General features: G+C 50.9%; 1 protein-coding gene across 4 annotated transcripts in view; it reads left to right on the forward strand.

The window, feature by feature from the left end:
• LOC111144057 (tubulin tyrosine ligase like 4) overlaps positions 1-15,156 on the forward strand; it is a 34,555-nt gene extending 19,399 nt beyond the window's left edge. For 3 of the 4 annotated variants that reach the window (XM_022498163.1, XM_022498155.1, XM_022498171.1), the window contains 18 exons: positions 800-2,393; positions 3,264-3,373; positions 3,725-3,788; positions 5,732-5,853; positions 6,272-6,382; positions 6,740-6,816; positions 7,536-7,727; positions 7,828-7,910; positions 8,138-8,266; positions 9,682-9,804; positions 10,100-10,198; positions 10,504-10,638; positions 11,026-11,163; positions 12,504-12,606; positions 13,202-13,412; positions 13,556-13,626; positions 14,012-14,097; positions 14,533-15,156. In XM_022498163.1, coding sequence (XP_022353871.1) covers positions 898-2,393; positions 3,264-3,373; positions 3,725-3,788; positions 5,732-5,853; positions 6,272-6,382; positions 6,740-6,816; positions 7,536-7,727; positions 7,828-7,910; positions 8,138-8,266; positions 9,682-9,804; positions 10,100-10,198; positions 10,504-10,638; positions 11,026-11,163; positions 12,504-12,606; positions 13,202-13,412; positions 13,556-13,626; positions 14,012-14,097; positions 14,533-14,791 — 3,609 coding nt within the window. In that variant the 5' untranslated portion in view covers positions 800-897 and the 3' untranslated portion in view covers positions 14,792-15,156. The remainder of the gene's footprint in view (positions 1-799; positions 2,394-3,263; positions 3,374-3,724; positions 3,789-5,731; positions 5,854-6,271; positions 6,383-6,739; positions 6,817-7,535; positions 7,728-7,827; positions 7,911-8,137; positions 8,267-9,681; positions 9,805-10,099; positions 10,199-10,503; positions 10,639-11,025; positions 11,164-12,503; positions 12,607-13,201; positions 13,413-13,555; positions 13,627-14,011; positions 14,098-14,532) is intronic. The other variant, XM_022498147.1, reaches the window with a different exon arrangement.
• The last annotated feature ends 8,686 nt before the right edge of the window (positions 15,157-23,842 follow it).

The following is a 23,842-nucleotide window of genomic DNA, read 5'->3' on the forward strand; positions in this document are numbered from 1 at the left end:
GCTCTCCTCCTCCTTCCCCTGTTTTCTACCCCCTAAACTCTCCTGTCCAACCATGGCTGCCGTAAATAAGGTCACTTTAAGAAAAAACAATGTTGGTGTCCAGTTCCATTTTGTTTCTTCTTTTTCCCAGTGACACATGGGATGGGCTCTAAGTCTGTATAGCTTATAGCGAGACGATTAAAGAGGTGAAGTCACTGTCTCAGCTTCCGAGTGAACTCCGGAGGTCAGCAGGGGGAATTCTCTGCTTGTATCTCATCTTGTCACACCTAGCTGTGAAAAGCAGACCACACTAGGGGCCGCTGAGAATTGGTCAGGGACGAGTAGATGTAAAATAGGTTTCTCAAGTGACCCCTGAGCTTTCAGAATTGGATGGGGAGGAGGAAGATATTGGCTGGTTTCTCTGCTACCCCCAGACTTGCCTTATTCCGAGCCCCACCGGGCTTAGGAGAGGAAGGAAGCCACTCAGAGAAGTCACGGATGGTGAGACAGAGAGATGTAGTTTTCCCTGGAGAGAGAGCAGAGGGCTCCAAGGGAGCGGGAACACGTGAGCAGACTGCTTGGTGGAGCTGTAAAGTCCCAGTCCTTGACAGAGCTGGCCCTGATTGCTCGAGGGCAGGCGGAAGACCCCTGCAGGCCCTGTAGGAGTCCAGTGTCGTCCTCTCTGGGTCCTAAATGACAGCTATGGCTGGTTCCCCCCGGGAAACGGAGGTGGGGCTCTGTTGCTTCACTAAGGACCCCTGTAGCCTACGCTCTGTCCTCCCGGGACAGTAACATCCCCAATGGATTCTCCTCCCTCCAGGTGGATAGATGGTGAGGATGCAGCTGCGACTACCAGAGGTGCGTGGCACCTGTTCCAAGTCTGGCCACGAGGCCATGTGGCCATGATGGGTGCCCCTCATGGCCTCAGCAGGAACCGAGCACTACAGTATTGGCCTCCGCCGGGGAAACAGCTTCAAGCAGAGAGGCCCCTCGGGCTCCGTGCCCGCCCGGCCACCGGAGAGACCCTCTGAGGGCAGAGGCTGGGCTCAGGCCCATCAGCAGGTGAAGCCAATCTGGAAGCTGGAGAGGAAGCACGTGGGGACACTGTCAGCGGGCTTGGGCCCTGGCCTCTTGGGTGTTCCGCCGCAGCCAGCCTATTTCTTCTGCCCCAGTGCTTTATGTAGCTCAGGGCGCTCAGCCGTCCTTGCGGGCCCCAGCAGCTCCTGTTACCTGCCCTCCCTCCCGGACCTGTTCAGCGGGACCCTGCTGTACCGCCGCGCCAGCTACCGGCACAAACCTTACCAGCAGCTGGAGTCCTTCTGCCTGCGCTCAGGCCTGCCGGAAAGAAGACCTCTCTCTCTCCCTCAGAAGAGCCTCCCCATCAGACTCACTGCCAATAAGGCCCCTTCTTTCACGTTTTCCCCCATGGCCCAGCCCATGGCGTCCTCATCCACAGATCCATACCTCTCACTTGGAGCGGCCGGGGAAAACTCTTCAGGGAAGTGCCTGGCCTCTGCCATCTCAGGGAAGATCCCGTCTCCGCTCGCCGCCCCCTCTGCCTACAAGCCCACGCTGAATAACAACTCCTTCATGCGGCCAAATAGCACTAAAGTGCCTTTATCGAAGGCCCCAGAGGGCCTGAAGCCAGTATCCTCCCCCATGATCCATCTTGTCCCCTGGCATCATTCGGGGGGCACCGGGGACTGTGTACTCCAGCCTGTGGAACATAAGTTGCCCAAGAGCGATGGCACTGTCCTTGGTGAGGCCCCTGCCCCTGGCACCCTGTCTGCCCCTAGCTCTTTAGACACTTTGACCACCAGCGTGGCCTCTGCCCCGTACACCCAGAGTCACTTAGCCACCAGAACAGAGCTGCCCCCCTGTGGCCTGGATGGTGGCTTTGTTTCTCAGGCTCTGGCTAAGGAGGTTCGGTTCACTGAGGCTGTGAGGAAGTTGACTGCAAGAGGCTTTGAGAAGACGCCAAGGCCAGGCGGCCAGTTCGAACAGCCTTGTTTCATGAGCCCCAGCTTGCAGTGTGATCTCCTCACCAGGAACCGGCAGTGGAAGTCTCCCATGGTCGGCCAGCAGTTCCCTCAGGAGGATGCTGGAGCGAACAAACAGGCCCTCCCTAGCACCTCGGACACCTTGGAGTTGGACAGTACCGTCTTCTGTACCAAACGCATCAGCATTCACCTCCTTGCCTCACATGCCAGTTCGCTCAGCCACAGCCCTGCCTGTGGATCTGCGATTGACCCCCCAGCACTTGGAGAAGACAAAACTCCCATCCTGCCTTCTCCCCCTCAGCCCCTTGGTGTAGCCGACGTGGCCACCCGCCTCTCTTCCATCCATCTGGGCCAGCTTGGGAAGGAGGGGCCTAAGGAAGCCAGGGGGCCGGACTCCCCTACTAGGGATAGCAGGTAAGTTAGAGAAAGTTTTCGATGCCTTTAGAGCAGTGGACTATATACACCATAATTTGGTGACCCTAACCCTGCATCTCTGAAAGTGGTTTTATTTTTTTGGCTGCCCTGGCATTTTGGTTTCCAATTTAGGGCAGAGGTTGGCAAACTAGACCAGCATGTGGGCCAAATCTTACCTGCTGCGGGCTTTTATAAATAAAGTTTTATTGAAACGCAGCCTCACCCATTCGTTTACTGCCGTCTGTGGCTACTTTCATGTCCCAATGGTAGGATTGAGTAGTTGCAGCAAACTGAATGGCTTGCAAAACTGAAAAGATTCACTATCTAGTCCTTTAGAGAAAGAGTTTGGCAGCCCTGCTTCAGGTTATAATCAGGAAGAGATAATGCCATATATTGGGGCCTGCGAATTCTCTACTTAATTCCATACCAAACCAGACTCTCTGTCATTCCTTGTTTGATAGCCATTTCAGAGTTAGGGCATACACAAACTTGGCTCCTTCTCTTATGCTTGTTACTTCTCTGGAACCTTGGTCCACCAAGGCCTTGTGCAGAATTCCGAGGTCTAGGGGCCTTTGAAGTCAATTACCAGACATTCATTGATGGTGTTTTGTATGCAGAACTTTGCACTGATGTGCTATGAGGGAGAAGATGGGAGATGGAGTGCCTCTCTGCATAACAGGGGCTATAGGGTTGAGGAACTATGGCTAGACTGAAACTCTGAGGGCCAGAAAAATGAGTTGTGAGATCTGGACAAGAGACAGCAAGTCGTCGAGTGGGGAGGAGATGAACACTGGGAGGTGATGAAGCGATGAGAATCTAGCTGTGACCTCTCTTACGGAGGTTGAGCTGGGGCATGATTCTTTCTTATAGTTCACCTGCAGACGCGCAGCTAGACCTAGGTGAGGCTGAAGATCTAGAAGAAGAGCTAGTCGATGGTTTGGAGGACTGCTGTAGCCATGATGAGAATGAAGAGGAAGAGGGTAAGTAAGGGGCCCTCTCCCCTCCCAGCTGGGAAGTGGTCACCACCCTCGAGAGGGCTGACAGTTGTATGCTGGGTCCTTGACTCACTTTATCACCTGCAGTAATCGTTTGCCTTATGGGTCCGAGGGTGGCAGTGGCTTCTGGGAAATTGGTTCACTAGCTCTGCGGTCCACCAGTCTTCTTTCCTCTGTGCTACTGCTAAGCTCACGGAAGGCTGTTCGAGGCTGCATGTTGGTGCTCGTGGCTCCGCAGGAAGGCTGAGCCGGGATGCCCAAGGAAGCGCAGCCTGGGCGTGGTGGGTTTGTGTAGCAGCCTCTGCCAGTGGAACATCTCTGCTCTGTCCCCTCCAGGAGACTCAGAGTGCTCCTCGTTCAGTGCCGTGTCCACCAGCGAGTCGGTAGCAGTGATCTCCCGGTGAGTGTTGTGTCGATTGTTGGTACAGGCTTATTTGCTGTCTCTTTAAGATTATAAAGAGAGGGGTGCTTGGATGGCTCAGTCAGTTGAGCATCCGACTCTGGGTTTCAGCTCTGATTATGGTCTCTGCATTCAGCAGGGAGTCTGTCGAAGATTCTTCCCCTCACGGCTCCCCTCATGGCTCCCCGCCTCTACCCCCTCCCCTGCTTGCTCACCTGTGCACTCTCTCTCTCTCTCTCAAATAAAGAAAATAAATCTTTAAACAGAAGATTATAAAGTCATTAATGGCCATGTTAACTGTAACTCATTTTTACCAGATTTTGGCATTTGGGACTTTAGTTTTCAAATAAGGACCAATGGAAGGGACTAGAAGCATATTTTATCGTTCGGGCTTAAAAATAGTACAGTGTTTCTTAGACTGCAGTTTGGTCGTTAGTTTCTAAGAAATTGTTCCAAGTAAAAAGAAAAGGATTTCAAGCAGTGCTTAGAAAATTAATTAGGAGTTAATGGAGAAACATAATATTTGGCCACCCCATAAGGGTCATTGCCACCTTACATCATAAGTGTGCCCCACTATCAGACACAGTTCTGAGATGTACATATTTTTGTGTGAACATAATCTTTGTCCCTCTGAGCTCAGTGTCCAGGAGTGCAGTTGCTGGGTCGTATGGTAGTTGCGTGTTTAATTGTTGTGTTTTTTAAAGATTTTATTTATTTGAGAGAGTGAGCATGAGGGGTGAGCAGAGGGGGAGGGAGGAGGAAAGAATCTAGTGCGGAGTCCGACTCGGGGGCTGGATCTCACAACCCTGAGCTCATGACCTAGTTCACCGACTGAGCCACCCAAGCGCCCCACTTGTTTAGTTTTTTTAAGAAACCGCCAAAACTTTTCCAGAGTGGCTTTACCATTTTACATTCCTGTCTTGTCTTATTTCTAAGCCTTAACTCCTTCTCCTTGATTTTCAGCAGTCTTAAATTCTAATACTCCGTAAATTAAAAAGCTTTGAAATAAAGTATTTTGGAAATGAGGAATTGAGAGTTGAATTCATTGGAACTATTTAGCTGAGAATTAGTATTTAACTGGACCCAGTAACATTTTGAAATAATCTTAAAGATTTCAAACAACCGAAGTGTTTTCCGTACTAGTGCCTATTTCTGTTGTGCTGCAAAATAACAGGTAGAATAGCTCTTTATAAGCTAAAGATTAGTCTTAAATAGTAATCTTTGTGGGTCATGTCAGCTCAGCAGAGAGAGTGATAACTGCTATTTAAAGACATGGTCTGGGTCTCTCCTGTACCCGATAGCTGAGGTGTTCAGTTTTTAGAGATCCCTTGAGATCGTCTTGGCTACGCCATGGTGGGAGCAACGGTTGGACCCCAGCGGCCCACTGCTCCAGATTCCCAGACCTGCATTACCACACTGATGTCCCAGATCATTTCCAAAATGGAGAGCAGCCTTCATCATCTGCACATCTTCAGATTAGCCTAAATATAAAATGAGTTAGAAGTATCCCTATTTCTTTCCTTTCTGGTGCTTTTTCCCCTTTTTCTTTTTAAAACTCTCTATACTTCTTCTTAGGTCTTTTCTGCTCTTCTTTCTTTTTCATTATCCATATCGTTTTCTCTCCTCACTTACTCCTCTTTGTTCAAGTGTTGCATACCTGCTCTCAGAAGCACTCTTTCCAGGGCTTTCCCTGCCCATGGCTTGTCAGGGGAAATGTTGGAGCTGTGTCACAGAAGGGAGTATGGGAAGGTCTGGCCTTTATGTGACATGTACCGGTGTTAGCTCTGGCACCGTGTAGATTCGTAGTTGCAGAATACTTACTGAGTACTTGTCTTTGCGGAATCCCAGTGCGAAAGACCGCACCCCTGAGGAAAGGACACAGTGACAGCACTTCGGGGGCGTGTCCTCCCCTTTCTCTACCACACGTCTGTTTTGCATCGTAGGAGCTGCGCGGAAATTCTGACCAAACCCCTCTCCAGTGAGAAAGTTGTCCGGCCAGCCCTTGTCTACAGCCTCTTTCCCAACGTGCCCCCTACCATCTATTTTGGCACCCGGGACGAGAGAGGTAACCCTAGCCAAGGGTCTGAGCCCCAAAGTGCCCCCAGGAGAAGGGTGCTAGCCAAGTTGGGAGGAGTGGGCAGGGGGGTGAAAGGGGCTTTCCAGAATGACCTTTCTGGTGCTCAGTTCCCCGCCTGGTTCACCAGCCTGATACTCGGAACTTTTCCATGTCTGTCCCTCAGCGGACCCTTGTCAGCTGCATCATCTCATGCTTCATTCCTGCCAACCTCCCTCCAGTCCATGTCCCTCAACCACTGCGGCCCCCCTCTTCCTGCCAAGGGTGCTCCTTTGAAACTCTGGCCCAGAACACTTCTTAGTGACTCGTCTCCCTAGTGCAGGCTGGGCAGCGGCACCACCTTTCCACTTCTAACCCTGACCCTCCTGCTCTCCTTCACCCTCGCCCCCCCCCCCATCCCTTTCCCCAGTGGAGAAACTTCCCTGGGAGCAGAGGAAGCTGCTTCGGTGGAAGATGAGCACTGTGACCCCCAACATTGTCAAGCAGACCATTGGACGGTCCCACTTCAAAATCAGCAAGAGTGAGTCACCGGCCTTACTGTGAGCTTGTCCCCTGCCCCGTCAGATGGCCTCAGGCTGGGGGGAGAGCCCTGCGTACCTCCTGCTCTGCGGGGACCCTGGCCTGGATTTCCCACCTCATGGGAAGACATAGCTCTGAAGTCTCTCCGGGCCGGAGCCTGGTCCTCGAAGTTAGAAGACAGAGAGCCATTGTTCTGTTCCTGACCCAGGGTCTCACGTAGGACATCTCCACAGCGGCTCTTAGAAAACTGGGTCTGGGAGCTGTGCCCGGGCCCAACGGTGTGTCTGGGGCCTCTGAGCCTCTTGGCCCCAAGGAATGAGCTGCTAGCGGGACTGACTCCCTGATGTGCCTCCTCTAGGAAATGACGACTGGCTGGGCTGCTGGGGTCACCACATGAAGTCTCCTAGTTTCCGATCTATTCGGGAGCATCAGAAGGTAGGGGTCCTTTCTGGGGAGTCCCTCTCCTGGACTTCGGACCCGGCAGGAGGAGGTTGGTATGGGCAGGGGGGAAAGAGGAGGGTGACCGCGGAGAAGCCAGGACCATGCACAGAGCAGAGGTGGTGCGGGAGGAGCGGGCAGCGGGACCCTCGCGGGTCATGGCCGTCCAGCAGCACAGTGCGCTGCGCTGCAGTGCCCCGAGGAGCTGCAGCCCCCCAAAACACTTCCTTCTCCAATGTGGCTTGAGCTGCGGCATCTGTTTCTGTGACTCCTGTCTCTGCTGTGACTGCTGTGCATTGCCTCCAGTCCTCCAAGCTGGGTGTGCACAAAGAGGACTCTGGTCTCCTGTTGTGACAGAGGAGTCCCTTGCCCCAGACTTAATGAAGGCCAGGTGCTTTCCTGTCTTTGCCCTACAGGCCGTTACGGCAGTAGACACTTACAGGGAATATCTTGTCTGACTTAATCACTGTTCTCTGGTTGTTCATGAGCTATCTACCCCTTGGGGGCACTACATTTTGGTGTTTTTTGTTTGTGTTTTAATCATCTTTTGGTGAGTGCTCTGCGGAGGAGTACTTATCATCAGGTGGTGACGGTAGAAGTGGATTGAGAGCTCAGAGTGTTGCTAAGGAAGTTGAAAGGACCCTGTGAGTCTTGCTGTCTTCCTCCTGGCCTTACCCAGGCCCTCTCCCTGCTCTCCCACTTTGTCCCTTCTGTAGCTGAACCACTTCCCAGGTTCCTTCCAGATCGGGAGAAAGGACCGGCTGTGGCGGAACCTGTCTCGCATGCAGAGCCGCTTTGGCAAGAAGGAGTTCAGTTTCTTCCCCCAGTCCTTCATCCTGCCCCAGGACGCCAAGCTCCTGCGCAAAGCCTGGGAGAGCAGCAGCCGCCAGAAGTGGATTGTTAAACCAGTGAGTGGATGGCGGCAGGCAGCGGGCCGAGGTCCGAGAGTGGGAGCAATGGAGTATTGGGCCGGCAGCAAATCTCCTCTCCCTTCCGCTTGCCTTCTAGCCAGCGTCAGCCCGAGGCATTGGCATCCAGGTCATTCACAAGTGGAGTCAGCTCCCCAAGCGAAGGCCCCTCCTGGTACAGAGGTGAGCTTGTCACCAGCTCACGCCCTACTCCTCATTTTCCCACCTCCCTAGCCCAGAGGGTCCCTTTTTATAGCATTTCCCTGCCCTTTGTTCTCCCAGCCATCGACCTCCTTCAGCCAGCGGTTTTAAGGTCTTTACTTTGGGGACTGCTCACTGGCTTCTGCTGTTTTACGTATTGAGCCCCATCTCATCGATCACATCCCTGAAGCTGGCCATTCCCTGTTTAGGTATCTACACAAACCCTACCTCATCAGTGGCAGCAAGTTCGACCTGCGAATCTATGTTTACGTCACCTCTTACGATCCTCTGCGGATTTACCTCTTTTCCGACGGACTTGTCCGCTTTGCCAGTTGCAAGTACGTGGTCGTGCTGAGGCCTCACCCTGACAGCTCTGGGGACTTGTTTTCCTGAGAATGAGGGGAACTGGAGGATGCCGGGCTGAAAAACAACACATTTTGTGGGCAAAGGAGAAGTAGGTGTATCTGGAAAACCCAATCTTCCTTTCCTCTTGTGTGTCTCCTATCACACTGAACACTTCTGCCACTTCTGGTCACCAAATGCGTGGGACTTTTCCCCACAGGAGGTAGTTCTTTGCAACGCCAGCTGGGTATCCTGCATTTTAACTCCTGTCTGACACTGGCCACCACCCCCCACACACACACCCACCCCACCAGAGTCTGAGCCCCCAGCTTGGGGCTCCGCATCACGAGGTTGCCCCTTCCTCCTGCTTCAGACGCCGGTCACCAGTCCAGGTGCCTGTGCTTCTTACCAGTCAGCTGGAAGTCAGAGGTTCCCGGAACCCCCTTCTCAGCTTCCATTAATTTGTCAGAGCAGCTCATCATAGCAGATGGTAAAGTTCGGTTACAGGCTAAGAGCCAGAGAGAAGAGACCAGGTGAGGTGTCAGAGGAGACAAGGCACAGGGCGGCATGTGTGACAAGGGGTGCCCCGCTCCCTGGCCCTCTCTGGGCCCTACTCCCAGCACATCCCACAGGATCCCCCGCCCAGAACACGCACCTTGTATTTGGGGATTTTAGGGAGGCTTCATCACGTAGGCATGATTGATTCTGTTTTTAGCCCTTCTCCCTTTTAAGGGGGGAGAGGGGGCAGGGCCGAAAATTCCAAGCTTCTAATCATGGGTTGGTCTGTCTGGTAATCAGACCCTATCCAGGGAGCCACCCAAAGTTGCCTCATTAGAACACAAGACGCTCCTATTGCCCAGGAAATTACAAGGGTTTCAGGAGCTGTGTGTCAGGAACTGGGATCAAAGACCAAAAGATGGTCTGATGGTGCTCTTATCACTGAGGAATTTATAAGGGATTTAGAAACTCTGTGCCAGGAACCAGGGACAGGGACATGCATGTAAGTTTCTTATTATAAATCGCATTGTCACATGGGGAAGAGGAAACGAGAAGGTTCTCTACCTCAGTGACTGTGGGCTGTGTCCTCCTTGCAGGACTGAGGTGGGACGAAGGCGATCAGTCCCACATGCCTTGCCCTGTGCTTTTCTTGCGCTCAGCTGGATCTTTTGTCATCTCCTTATATGAGAAACGAGTAAACATAAGTAAACTTTTCCTGAGTTTTGTGAGCTGCTCATGATAAAGGAGCTGTGGTGTTCTAGAAACCTTGCCAACAGACATACTTCTCAGGCTCTTATGCATCTGGAAAGATCTATTTACTTGTCCTTTACTGCCTTGAGATTTGGGGAAACGTTTGGACCTCTGTCCACCTGCCGTCTCCCTATCTTACCTCTGCCTTTCTCCTCACTTCTAGGTATTCCCCTTCCATGAAGAGCCTTGGCAACAAGTTCATGCACCTGACCAACTACAGTGTCAATAAAAAGAATGCTGAGTACCAGGCCAATGCGGATGAAACAGCCTGCCAGGGCCACAAATGGTACCCGGGCTGCGTCCCGGTCAGGCGGAGGCCTAGGGGAACACAGGGTTCTGGGCTTTGGGGAGGTTCAGGGGCATGGTCAATGAGGATTGATGTAAAACCCAAAGGTCATATAAACACTGAGCAGTTCAGAATTGGTCTGTTTCCGTCCAAGCTCCTCTCTTTCTGAATTGAAAACCTCAAAAGAGACATGGAGAGAGCGCCTTTGGACCTCTTACTCCTTTTTCTTTCTCTTTTCGTCATCACCCGTTCATAGAATATAACCCCACCCCCCCACCCCACCCCCGCCTTGCAGGGCACTGAAGGCTTTGTGGAACTACCTGAGCCAGAAGGGAGTCAATAGTGATGCCATCTGGGAGAAGATAAAGGATGTTGTTGTCAAAACCATCATCTCGTGAGTCACGCTGCTACCCTGGGTGTGGGGCCTTCCATGGCCTCCCCTTTTTTCACGGGCCTGCACACAGCTGTGCCCCAGACACTGACCACACCGGGCGTCAGTTTCTGAGGACCAGAAATAGGAAGGAGTGGCTAGAGTTCTGCCCTTTTACTGAACTTCCTCTCCAGAATCTGGCTCCAGATCAGAGGCTTCCCTAGGGAACTGCTTTTCCTGGGGTTCTTCTGTTCTCTCGTCTCTGGGCAGCTATAGCGAGGGCCCCGCGGGAGGAGCTGGGCTTAAGACGTGGTCTTCTCTGTGACCAGGTCGGAGCCCTACGTGACCAGCCTGCTGAAGATGTACGTGCGACGGCCCTACAGCTGCCACGAGCTCTTCGGTTTTGACATCATGCTGGATGAAAACCTCAAGCCCTGGGTCCTGGAAGTCAACATCTCCCCGAGGTAGGTGGGTTCTTGGGGCACTCGGAGCACAGCCCTGCCTGTGTCCTCACAATCCTCTTTCCGCTCTGGTCTTGCTGACTTCGGGAAGACCTTTCCTGCAGTAGATTTTGTGTTTTCCCTTCGTGATCTGTTTTTCACTCCTTCACTCATTCTAAGCCATTTTCTCAAGAAGTTGCTCTCTTCAACTAGATCCCTACCATGTGCTTTCCCCCGGCAAACAAAGGCCGTAGTCGGGAACCACCCCGAGTGAGGTGATCACTCTCTGTGGGGCAGCAAGTCCCCCGTGACAGTGCTCAGGGTCGGGGAGGCAAGGTATCCACGGGCTAGCGCTGACTCAGGCGCATGGCCGGAAGCTGTTCTACTGCCCCTTGTACCCTTTCCCTGAAGCCTCCACTCCAGCTCCCCGCTGGACATCAGCATCAAAGGCCAGATGATCCGGGACCTTCTGAACCTGGCAGGCTTCGTCTTACCCAGCGCAGAGGACGTCATGTCCAGCTCCGGCAGCCCCTGCAGCTCCAGCGCCAGGTCAGCCTCCGTGCTCGGCCCCGTGGCTCACGAGTAGCCCCCTGGGGACTCTGGGAAGGAGCAGAGCCCGAGTGCCCCTTCCTGCTCGGTCTCCCGTGCTGCACACTCTGCCCCCAAAGTCTTCCCGCGCACCTCTTCCCACATCAGTGCCCCTGAAAAGTATGGCTGGTGTTATCGCTCCCGGCTCAGGAATCTCCACAGGGCCTGGAGAATCAGCTTTAAACTCCTCACAGGGACACACGAGGCCGCGGCCTCCTTTTCCCAGGCGTCCCTCCCTCTCCTCCCCTTCCTGTCTCCTGTCTCCTGCCTGCTCTGACCAGGCAGCCGCTCGCAGAAGCCCAGAGGTGAAAGATCGGTGAATGGAGTCTCCTCTCTGAAATGGGCGTGGCTTCTGACTGTTCCTCCGTAATGTCCCTCCCCTCCTCTGCTCATGGGCTTTCTTCGTCCTGACAAGCCCCCTCAGTCAGATCTCCCCGCTGGGACCTCACCCACCCACGAGAGCCTAGCTGCAGGTTCCTCTTGGAACCACTCTTGAGGGGAGGGAGCTGATACTTGGTTGGGACCTTGCTGTGTGTCAGGAGAAAACCTGTAACTCCTCTCCACCTCAGCCCTCACAGCTGGTATCCATGTCCTCAGCTGACAGATGCGGAGACTGGAAATCCCTGGGATTAGGCAGCCCACCCATGGTTATTCTGCTACAGAGTGGGAGAGCTGGGATTCCAGTCCCAATTTGCTGGGGACAACACTTGCTTTCCCCACCGGGTCTCGTGGACTCCGGTGTGGCTCTGGCTGTGGCTCTCACTTGACAGCCGCTGCCCTGTGGGCTCTGTGGAGGCCATCTTCGCGCCCCTGCGCAGTAGTGGTGGTGCCAGGGCTGGGGAAGCAGGGCAGGGAGTCTTGGAGTGTGCTCGGGTCGCACAGCCAGTGCCGAGCTGGGTATCGAGGGGCTGCCCACCAAATCCGACCGAACTCACGCACGCAGCGGTCCTTCCCGGCTCCTCTTTTCTTACCAGCCCATGAGGGCACCTTGAACTCTTGTAGTTACCCCGTGCTGCTTGCTCTTTGGTGCTCAGGCTACTGCATAGAGTGCATCGCTGTCCCATCTACACAAGCAACGGGTGTTGTCTGTCCCAGCATCTTTGTCTTCTCTCGAGAAGGGGGTGACTCCCTCCAACAAACCACTTAAACTTGGTACCCCAGTGAGTCCCCTGACCCCAGCCAAGAGTTGTCTTCCTCCCCCAGCTACGCTAAGGGTCCTGAGAGGGACGCTCTTTCCACGTGTCCTCAGGACGCGAAGCTGCTGACCTTACCCTTTGTTTCTCTTCCATCCACTGCGTTAGCCTGCCCAGCTCCCCCAGGGATAAGTGTCGAGTGGCCCCGGAGCATTTCACTGCACAGAAGATGAAGAAAGCCTATTATCTGACCCAGAAAATTCCTGATCAGGTAGGAGATTTCCCTCCACCCCCAAGTGCCAACAGAAAGTTTCCCTGGTGAGACATTTGGGAGCCCAAGGCAAGCAGTTTTCCCTCTCTCCAAGACAGGGCTTCCTAACCCAGCTTCAGGGTCCCTTGGCGTGCAGGGATCTGCTGGCCTGTGTGTGGTTCCGGGAGAGAGTTGACGGCCTTTACCACGTGGCCAACCACTGCTCCTCACCCGATGCTGTCGTAACCATCCCCTGTTGTCTGAGCTGTCGACCCTTTGGGTTTCTTCCCTTGAGGTGCACTGAGCCCCAGGGGAGCTCTCTGTGTTCTTGGAGTCGATGAGAGTAGTAGTCCGAAGGCAGCTGCCGAGTCTGTTGCTAGATTCTGATCTTGACTCCATCCAGCAAACCTCTTAAAACCTCTGTGCTCTGGAGTATCTTCTCCAGACAGCAGAACGCCGTAGGCCTGGGAACAGACAGGGTCCCGAGCTGCCCCACTAGTCAGCCTCGGCGTTGCCTTGGGAGTCCTGCAGCCTTAGAACCTCAGAGCGGCGCTCACCATACCCTCCCCCGCAACCTCCTGTTCTGCTCTCTTCCTCTCCGTTCCTTGGGCCTTAGGACTTCTATGCATCTGTGCTGGACATCCTGACGCCCGATGACGTGCGGATTCTGGTTGAGATGGAGGATGAGTTTTCTCGCCGTGGGCAATTTGAACGTATTTTTCCTTCTCGAATCTCCTCTCGCTATCTCCGCTTTTTTGAGCAGCCACGATATTTCAACATTCTCACCACCCAGTGGGAACAGAAGTACCATGGCAACAAGCTCAAAGGTAATGGATCCTCCCTGCCCACAGGAGGCCATGTGTAGTGAGCAGTTAAATCCTAGTAGGCCAAGAAATGGGCCTCCCTGACAAGAAGAGTCCACCAATTGATTGTACCCTCTTAAGTCCCACCCCTGCTCATCTTGTTCTAGGAGTAGATCTGCTTCGCAGTTGGTGCTACAAAGGGTTCCACACAGGGGCCGTCTCGGATTCTGTTCCAGTGGTGAGTGACGCCATTGTGGGGCCAGGGGGCACCTCCAGTCAGCAGCCTCGGCCCTGCAGCTTAAGAGCACAGCATGGGTTGGTTGTAGGTCCAGACCCTCTCACTTCTCCCCTATCTGTGTCTCCAGACCCTTCCCTTTCAGGGGAATAATGGCCTCCAGGATTCCCTGGGTGCCTTTCTTTAAAGGGTCAGAGTGCTTTGTAGCCTCAACTTCTGGTCCAAATCTGGAGAAAACGGAGATTTTTGTCCCACATGGGCCCATGCCTGAAGGGTAGGGAAGAGGCGAGCCCCACAATCACTCAGGTGGAGCCGGGAGAGAGTCCCAGGACCCTGAGCACTCCCGCCTGACTAGCCCTTTTGGCCTCACTGCTTCCTTTGCTTTTAGTGGTCTCTCCCAACATCACTTCTGACCATCCCGAAGGGTGATGTGGCACTCAGTGCGCTCTCCAAGTCCGAGACTGGCAAGCTGGGGTGAGTGCTGTCTGGGCAAGGCAAGGGTGCTGGCTGTGAGTTCAGGGAGTTTTCTTCTTCCTCTCCTCCCAGATGATGATGAGCTCAGCGTTCTCCACTGGGGGTGGGGGTGGGAACTCGGCCACCGTCTCTGCCTGGTGGCTCCCCGTGTGCCCGGCGCAGCTGAGCTGGAGTGTGGCTCACCTGCCCACGCAGCCCCTCTCAGCTGTGCCCGCCGCCTGCGGGCTCCTTGAGGCCTCCTCTCACGTGTTCACATTTGCACCAAGCTCTCCGCCTTCAGATAAAGAAAATGTGTTTTGTGGTTCTCTCTCCTATCTAGTCATGGTGTGTAGCCCCGGAAGGCTGGAAATGCCTGTCTGGACTCTGAAGGCAGATCACAGGCTAAAGTCCCAGCTACACAGCCATCTCAGCCATTTCTTTCCCTACCTGTTTCAGGAAACACAGCTTCTCCGAGGGAAGCATACCGCTCTCTGAAGACGGGACCATCCCTAAGCCCAAGAAGACCCAAGCTGGCCTTTCTCCTCTCGCCAGGAAACCCAGCTCTTCCAAGGACCTTGAGGACACCAGCAAAGAGCCAAGCCTCTCCACCCAGATGTTACCTCTGATGAAGTACTCTGGGCAGACCTCGAGACTCTCTGCTTCGCCCACCTCCCAGTCAACCGGTGACTCACTCCTGGCTGCTGTGAGCTCATGACTGCCCTCTCTCCACTAGTCCCCGCCTAGGAGCACCGGTGTTAGCTACCTCATGGGAACTGGCTGGCCGGCCGGCTGGCTAGCCAGCCTGAACCCCAGCCCCTTCCTCAAAGTATTTTTTTGAAGTGGTTGAATTGCAGAGATGGGTATCTGGAGGGATGGAGGGGTGGTGGGAATGGGGAGAAGGTGAGGAAGGTTCACTGGCGGTACCTCTTATCTCTGCAGAAAAGCCACTGATGGCCACTCAGCCTTATAAAGCAGGGTTTGGTTTCTAACTTCAGAGAGCCGTGTGTGGTTTGTTTTCGACCTTGGTATGGTGAGAAGTTACAGCTCTAGAGGGGGAAACGCACCAAACACATTTGAGCCTAAAGTCCTTTGCCTATAACTGAGGCAGTCCCTCCAAAGGTCCTTACCTCCTCAGGTCTCCCCCTTGGTCCCCGCACCCCATATCCTGTCCGAAGGAGCCACTTTGAGAACCCTTCAGACTTCTTCAGTAGACAGGCAGGGCAAGGCCACACGCAATAAACCCGTTTCCTGTCGTCCTGGTCCTGGGGGCTTCACTTCTTTCATGTACCCGGCAGCTAGCAGTCCTGAGCCTTCCTGTTCTGACCTCATGTCGCTACCTGTTCAGCCTTCTGGACTTCTCTCTCATGGATGGTAGCTCTTAGTGCTCTGTGAGGTGAGAGGTCTCGTGAGCTTTGCAAACCTCCTGCGGCCCCAGTGAAGGAGCCCAGATAATCAGTGGCTGTGGTCTGTGTCCATGCCTCGAAGGACACAATCCAGGGGAGGGCGGCAGGAGCTGTGATTTCCCCGCAATACAGAGGGGTTCTGCTTACCCCTTTTGCGGTCTCTGATTCTGGCTCACAGGTCACAAGGGCACACAGAGTCTGGTGGCACGGCAGGTGGATTTCAGGAGCAGTCACCCCTGTAGGATGGCCTTCTGGTAGGACCACTGACGAAATTTTTGTAGTCTTACCTGAATCTGCCTCTCTCCCCAGGAGTCAGTAAAATGGCAAGTGCGGGATGAGTGCTGACTGGGTAAACCATGCCTACAAGGAACACGGGCATCCGAATCAGGAGGAAGCAGAGTGGCGTCCGGGGAAGCATGCGGTGTGGTAGTGCAGATCAGAAAGGTGCTTTCCCCCCCAAATTGTGCCCTTCCTCGGCCCCACACCTCCTGGTAGCTACTGGCTCCCTCCCCGGCCCTGTGGTCTCTGGTTTCCTAGCAGCCGTGCCCAGTGAGCAGCCACTTGGCCCTGGGCTCTCTACCTTTGTTCTCTCCAAGTTTTGGAAGGACAGTTACCCTGCTTTGTGGCTCCTGGAGTTCTACGTGGCAAGTTGGGATGGAGCCATGGAAAAGCCACCTAGAGGCCTGCCTGGGTTCAAGGCCACCCAGTAGATGGCTATGCTGGCTGGTGTGAAGGCCATGTTGACAATTGTGAAGAAAGCTTGGTGGCAATGTCCTGGGGTAGCACCTGCCACTCAGCAGGAAGGACATCAGAGTTGGGCCCAGCAGAGAAGTCCTGGCAGGCTGGCTAAATCCTCATGACAGAGTTGGAGCCAGCTCCCTCCTCCGACCCACAGGCAGCGCCCTAGTGCGGTGTCAGACCCGGGGATGAGGGCAGGACGTGTGGCCTTCTTCACAAAGCAAGCGCCCTGCTCCAGTATTTTCGGGGTGGCTGGTCCGGCCAGCCGCACTGGTTACTCCTTGGAAAGCCACTGCAGGTCTCGGCCCGACATCTGAGGGTCCCCAGACGGCATCCCTGTAACGAGAGGGGACCGGCGTTGCGGCAGCGTGGGCATGGGGGATAGAGGGAGGGCTTATTTAAGTAAGTAATGAAAATAAGTGTGCTTGGTAGTTTAGAGCATGTTTGTGCAGACATTATTTTTCGTTTCCATCCCATCACAGCATCTGACGGTGTGCGTGTTTTACTGGGTGGGAAAAAGGAATGGGGCTTATGTTCCCCCTTCACCCTTGAGGGAAAATTGGATCTTGCTAGAGCATTCAGCGCACAAGTTTAGCAGTGAATACCCATGGTATAAGGTATTCAGCTAAATAAGGACTTTGGGGGAAGTCATGAAATTTTTCCAAAGTTTAACTTCGGAATTATAGTAGGGTAAATGTCAGAACGTGTCTGCTGTTTTTTTAAGTTGATAACTCACACCCAGTCCCTGCTTGGAGACCAGGGAGAAATATGGGGTATTTCTGGATTAATGGAGTGGGGATCTGGGGTGTGGGCACAGAGGGTGGTCCCTATTCCCCTTCATTTCAGGTTCACTCAGGATTGATCAGAAGCTAATTTAGAATGAATACTAATGAAGAGGTGGCCTTGTGATAGGAGGAGAGCAGGGACCTTGTAGTCTGACCTTGGGTTCTAATCCCAGTTCTGCTGTGTGACCTTGCACATGTCATCTAACTTTTTAAAGTCAGATGTTTAAGATTTAATTTATTTATTTTAGAGAGAGCACGTGAGTTGGGGGGAGAGGCAGGAGGCAGAGGGAGAGAGAATCTCAAGCAGACTCCGCAACAAGCATGGAGCCTGATGCAGGGCTCATTCCCACTACTCTGAGATCACCACCCAAGCCGAAGCCAAGAGTTGGATGCCCAAGCGACTGAGCTACCCAGGCACCCCTTAAGTCGGGTATTTTAAATAACATGAATATAATACCTACATTGCAGGGCTGTGAAAATTGAGCAAAGCATGGTAAAAGTACGTAGTACGTAAAGGGAACTTAATACATGGTTACTGCTTTCTCCATTTGCTGTCCAAGTTCTGTTCTTTGGCTAGGGGAAGGCAGGCGTGAAATGGAAAGCCCTTTCCACTGAGACATTTTAGAGGGGAGGAAAGCCAAGACGGGCTCCATATTACTTCGTCATCCTCCACACAAACACTGCCAACATTATTCAGTCTACTGTTTTACTCTTCATTGGGGGTTTCTTTGGTTAATATTTTACAGAATACTTGGGACACCTGGATGGCTCAGTTGGTTAAACGTCTGCCTTCAGCTCAGGTCACGATCCCAGGGTTTGGGAATTGAGCCCAGCATTGGGCTCCCTGCTCCGCGGGAAGCTTGCTTCTCCCTCTCCCTCTGGCTGCTCCCCCTGCTTGTGCTCTCTCTCACTCTCTCTCCATCAAATAAAAAAATAAAATTTAAAAAATATATATTTTATATAAAATATATATATTTTATATAAAATTTAAAATATATATATTTTATATAAAATATATATTTTACAAAACACAGATTCCGTGGGACAGGAAACACATTAAGCATTGTGAGTATGTGAATTGAGCGCAGTTATTCCATCCTATCCCAAGAGAAATCCCCTTTCTGGTAGAAAAGGGAGAGCAAGGGAGCACTGGGGACCTGGTGGCTGGGAGGGGAAAGAGCAGGGTCCAGAAAGTGGGAGACCTTGAACTGGAGCCAGAGCCAAAGAACATGCACAACATGTTGTGCCAAGGGACAGTTGTTATAGGTGCATTCCTAAGCTTTTGAGCTATTCATTAAGGGCAACTGTCCCTAAAACCAAGAGCAAACAGCACACGGGTTGCCCCTAGGCCGGTGAAGGATGTGGATAACCCAGCCCATGGTAAGTACTTCCACATCCCTGTCAGCTGAATTAGTTGAATAAGAGAGTCACCAAAGGCAGCGGGGGGACCTCCCCTTCTTCTTTCCTCTGCATTTGCCCTTTAAGCCAAGATTAGGGACGCCTGGGTGGCTCAGTTGGTTAAGCAACTGCCTTTGGCTCAGGTCATGATCCTGGAGTCCTGGGATCCGTCCACATCAGGCTCCCTGCTTTGCAGGGAGTCTGCTTCTCCCTCTGACCTTCCCCCTCCCTCTTACGCTCTCTCTCTCTCTCTCTCTCAAATAAATAAAATCTTAAAAAAAAAAAGAAAAGAAAAAGACTTAAGATTAAGCTGTGTACTTACTGGTTGAATCCCCCAACTGCTTTGAGACTTTTCAGAGATGTGTAGCTGAGGGACCTCTGTTTCATGCCTTTTGGTATTCTGACCCCGCCTCTCAGACCTTCCAGGCCTTTTGACCCTGCCCCTGCCCCCACCTGAGCTGAGTTTGCCATCCTTGTTAATGTCCAGAGATCGATAGATGCTCTCCTGACATGACCTTTCATCAGCTTCGGAGCAATGAAAGCTGGAAGCAATCTTACATTGCTCTTGGCAGGTTTCCCACATAGATGAAAGCGCATAAGAAGGATCGATAGTTACTTTCTAAAACCAATTGGTGCCTTTGTTATAACGGACACAGAACGCTAGGGACTGTCACTGGAAAAGCTAACACAGATTTGAAAACCTCTTTTCTCTCTGTGCTTCAGTTAGTGAAATGGGGAGACCAAAGCATACTTCATAGGGTAGTTACGAGAGTTAAATGGGAGGCAGGGGATGGATGTAAAACATAAGGCAAAGTGATTAACATTTAGTGCAGATTTAAAATAGGTTCTAGGGGGGCACCTGAGTGGCTCAGTGGGTTAAAGCCTCTGCCTTCAGCTCAGGTCATGATCCCAGGGTCCTGGGATCAAGCCCCACGTTGGGCTCTCTGCTCCGCAGGGGGCCTGCTTCCTCCCCTGTCTCTCTCTGCCTGCCTCTCTGCCTACTTGTGATCTCTCTCTCTCTGTCAAATAAATAAAATCTTTAAAAAAATAAATAAAAATAAAATAGGTTCTAGGGGTGCCTGGCTGGCTCAGAAGAATATGTGACTCTTGATCTCGGGGTCATGAATTCAAACCCCACATGGGGTGTAGACGTTATTTAAATAAAACTTAAAAAAGGGGTGCCTGGGTGGCTCAGTGGGTTAAAGCCTCTGCCTTCGGCCCAGGTCATAGTCTCAGGGTCCTGGGATCGAGCCCCACATTGGGCTCTCTGCTTAGCAGGGAGCCTGCTTCCCGCCCCCTCTCTCTGCCTGCCTCTCTGCCTACTTGTGATCTCTGTCTGTCAAATAAATGAATAAAATATTAAAAAAAATAGATTCTAAAATAAGATACCACCGCCCAAAACACTTATTCCATGAAGTAACAGTAACCTAGCATGTTACTGTTTCAACAGTTTACAATACTGTTACAATAGCACAATGCTACTATAAAACAAATCAAATGTACTCTAACTCTATTCATGAGATACCAAGCCGGATGATTTCATCAAGATAATTAGCTCAGAAAGATGGGACCCTTTAACATTAGCTGTCAGGAAAGTGCATTTAAAACCGTAATGAGGCAGGTTCAGTGATTTGGTATATATGCCTCAGGAGGAGCCAATGGGATGAAGCTACCATCTAGGATTATAATTGAACCTCTAAGTCAGAATATTATTGAGGCCAAATGAGAGGGCATCTTGCAGGGGCACCCTGGGCAGCATCCTGAGTGGAGAGCCACTCCTCCAGAGACACAGGTGTGGCTGGAAAGGGAGACTCATGCTTGCACGCCAGGCAAGGCATGTTCAAGGAGAACCTCGGGTTAAACTATTTGTAGAGGACCTGCTTCTGGGTCTAGGTTGCTGTGTAGCTGAGCAGTTCCCTCCTTGGGATCTATTGAAAGTTAGCCCTTGACATAAGGGAGTGGGGGTGGGAAGGAGGCAAAACAAAAGAAAACCAAAATACAGGAAAAACTACAAGAAGTCACCACTTACGTAGGAGGGTGGTTCACATGAAAAAGGCTGAAAATACAGAGCAACCGGAATGCATACATTGCTGGTGGAAATGTAAAACGGTACATCAGGAAACAGTTTGATAGTTTCCTGTAAAGTGAAAAACATACTCCGTAGGAGTGAATTGCTGGGTCGTATGCTAATATGCTATATTAGTATATGACCATGCTATATTAGCATATGACCCAGCAACCCACTCCTGCACGCAAATGTTCATAGCAGCTGTATTCGTAGTAGCAAACACTTGGAAATGACCTAAATATCCAACAACTACTGAGTAAACAAACTGTGACATATCTGTTCAATACTACTTAGGTATAAAAAATAAACTGGGTGGCCTGGGAGGCTCAGTCAGTTAAGCGCCTGACTCTTGACTTTGGCTCAGGTCATGATCTCAGGCACCTGAGATCGAGCCCTGCATAGGCTCTGTGCTGGGTGTGGAGCCTACTTAGGATTCTCTCTCTCCCTCTCCCTCTGTCTCCCCCCACCCCCTGTCCTGGCATACACACTTACGTTCTTTCTCTCTCACTCTTTCTCAAAAAATAAAATAAAATAAACTGATACATGCAACAATATGGAGGAATCTTAAGAGCACTGTGCTAAGTCAAAGAAGCCAGAAACAAAGAACTATGTATTTTTTTAAAGATTTTATTTATTTATTCATTTATTTGAGAGAGAGAGCTCAAGAAGGAAAAAGGTCAGAGGGAGAAGCAGACTCTTCTCTGAGTGGGGAGCCTGACACAGGGCTCGATCCCAGGACTCCAGGATCATGACCTGAGCCGAAGGCAGCCCCCCAACCAACTGAGCCACCCAGGTGCCCCAGAACTCTATATGTTATGATTCCACTTACATTAACATTATAGAAAAGGCAAACTGCCTTGTAGCAGTTACAGACTTCAGAAATCGATGGGAAGTCCTGGCCCGAAGGAAGGATGGATGGTAAAGCCAAAAAGAGTAAAAAATATTAGAAGATTAACAAATGTGACAGTGAATTCATCATATGGTCAAAGGTACCCTAACAGTTATAAAGTAATAATTAAGTGATTTAGAAACGATTTTTAGTGGGTTTTCCCCCCTATATAAGGTGTTTCCTATACATTGTCCCTCATTGAAAACAATGAAATAGAGAGTACATGGCCAAACAAAAATTTTTGCCAGTTGTCAAAAGAAATTCCCAACACCATTATTTGATGATTTGTGGCACATCCCCAGATTTCTGGGTTTTCCTTTTCTTTCTTTTGTCTCAAGATATATTTCAGGAGCACTTGGGTGGTGCAGTCCATTAAGCAACTGACTCTTGGTTTCGGCTTAGGTCATGATCTCATGGTCGTGGGATCGAGCCCCACGTCAGGCTCTACTCTCAGCATGGAGTCCGCTAAAGCTTCTCTCCCTGTCCCTCCCCTTCTGTTTCTCCTCCTGTTCTTGTGTGTGTGCTCTCTCTCTCCAAAATAAATAAAATCTTTTTAAAATAAAGATCTATTTTATTCATGCTACTCTAAATAAAGCAGATTCCTTTTACTCTAGAATAAAATGGGCTACATTTATACTTACAGATTTCCTACAGATTACATAGCCACGATATACCCCAGAGATGCAGCTATAAAAAAAAAAAAGAGAGAGGAGAAACTTCATAAAATGGAGTCTAGAAGTTCAAACTGCAAATTAGATTTTATTTTATTTATATGAGAAGCCAAATTTAAGACCAGGGTTATCCATCATAGCAATCAACCTGTAGCTAATTAATTCTTCGGAGATATCTGTAGTATCTTAAATTCTACGGAGATACCTGTAGTATCTCCTTAAAGAGAGTTGTCAACTCCCATCTAACATCTATCTTGACAACTCTCTCCCCTAATACTGGAGATGGTAAACCAACTCCTCGGTATAAAAGATAACATGTTGGGAGTCAAGAGCAATTTTTAAGGGAGACAGCAATCAAGAATGTTTGCTAATTTAAAATCAATGTGATTGTTTCAGCCAAGATAAAGTAACATGGACTAGATTTGCCCTCCCCCTGAAACAACTAAAAAATTGACAAAATATGAAATAATGATTTTCAGACACTGGACATCAGGCAGCATATGACAGTGACCTGAGAGATGGGAAACAAAAAATATGATTCTTGTGGTTACCCCAGCTTACTACCTGGAGAGAGTTTCTAGGCCAAGGCTCGAGGAACTGGACCCCAGGTAGAGCTTGGCAAAGCCCCTGAGCTAAAGAAGGGGAACTAGGAGTTGGGAGTCCAGGAATTCACAAGTGAATTCCCAAAGAAGAGCACTCCACACAAGAGAGGGACAGGGAGAGAGCTCAGGAGAACTACAGCGGGTCCCTTTTGAGCCTTTGGCTGAATTCTGATCAGCACATGCATGAGAAAAGTCTGGGGGTGACTAAGGGAACAATCCTCAGAACTCATATAGGGACAGGAATAGATTGTGTTCCCCCTAAAGTAGAAAAATGTATAATTCATGGGACTTCAGATGGAACATTCAGAGGGTTTCACCTTGATAGTGGAGAAAAATTAGTCCTAAAGTCTGTTCTAATCCCACCTAACAGAATTTAAAATCTACATGGTTGAAATAATTTATTTCCCTTCTTTGGAGATGGTTAACTTTCCATCTGGTCCCTCAATAAATATTCATTAAATAAATAACTGTGAAGTTGACTAGAGATGTTTACTTTGTCTACATTTCGGCATCCAACTCCCCACTTATACAGATGCAAGGGAAGACATGGGTGAGAACATCACAGAAGTGGACTAAGGTGTGTCATTTGTTGGGGAGCCAGAATATCCCATCCCCTTCAAGATCCTTCCAGCTGAACTAAGAATCAAGTTGTCATGAGACACAGAAAATCAAACCTAACAGTGTTCATACCGGGAATCCAAACCGTCATGGAAATTCCAAAGGCAAGCAGAACGAGATATATATGTCATCCTGAACTAAGGAGAAGGGGTTTGGGGTCTGGGGTTTCAGAGGGAAGGAATGCAATTCACAGGGCAGTAGGCAGGACAAATGTTGGTAATTGGATATTTTCACTGCCATACAGATGGGTCACTCAGATAAAACTTATCTTGGGTAATAACTATTATTTTGGGAAAGGCTCCCAATTTAAATTCTTCTAAGTAGTTCAGGGAAGGGCCAAAGTCCCTGTTGAGGCTGCAGGGTCTTAATTGCCTTCAGCTCCAAATAATCTTCATGCCAGAGTGACCCATCTCGGAGCACGCTGCCCTGGGGCCCTCCACACTCGATTTCTATTTTCTCCTCTATCTTGCTTGTGTTCCATTTAGCAGCAGATGAATCCAGGATAAAGCTAAAAAATCAAATGTCCCCGTAAGTGTTTAGAGCATGCGATGGTGACTCTCTCATGGCACCTCGGAGGCGGGAGGCTGATTTAGG

This window comes from Enhydra lutris, unplaced genomic scaffold (assembly GCF_002288905.1).
Source record: "Enhydra lutris kenyoni isolate GAN:26980312 unplaced genomic scaffold, ASM228890v2 scaffoldscaffold1, whole genome shotgun sequence".
Lineage (NCBI taxonomy): Eukaryota > Metazoa > Chordata > Mammalia > Carnivora > Mustelidae > Enhydra > Enhydra lutris.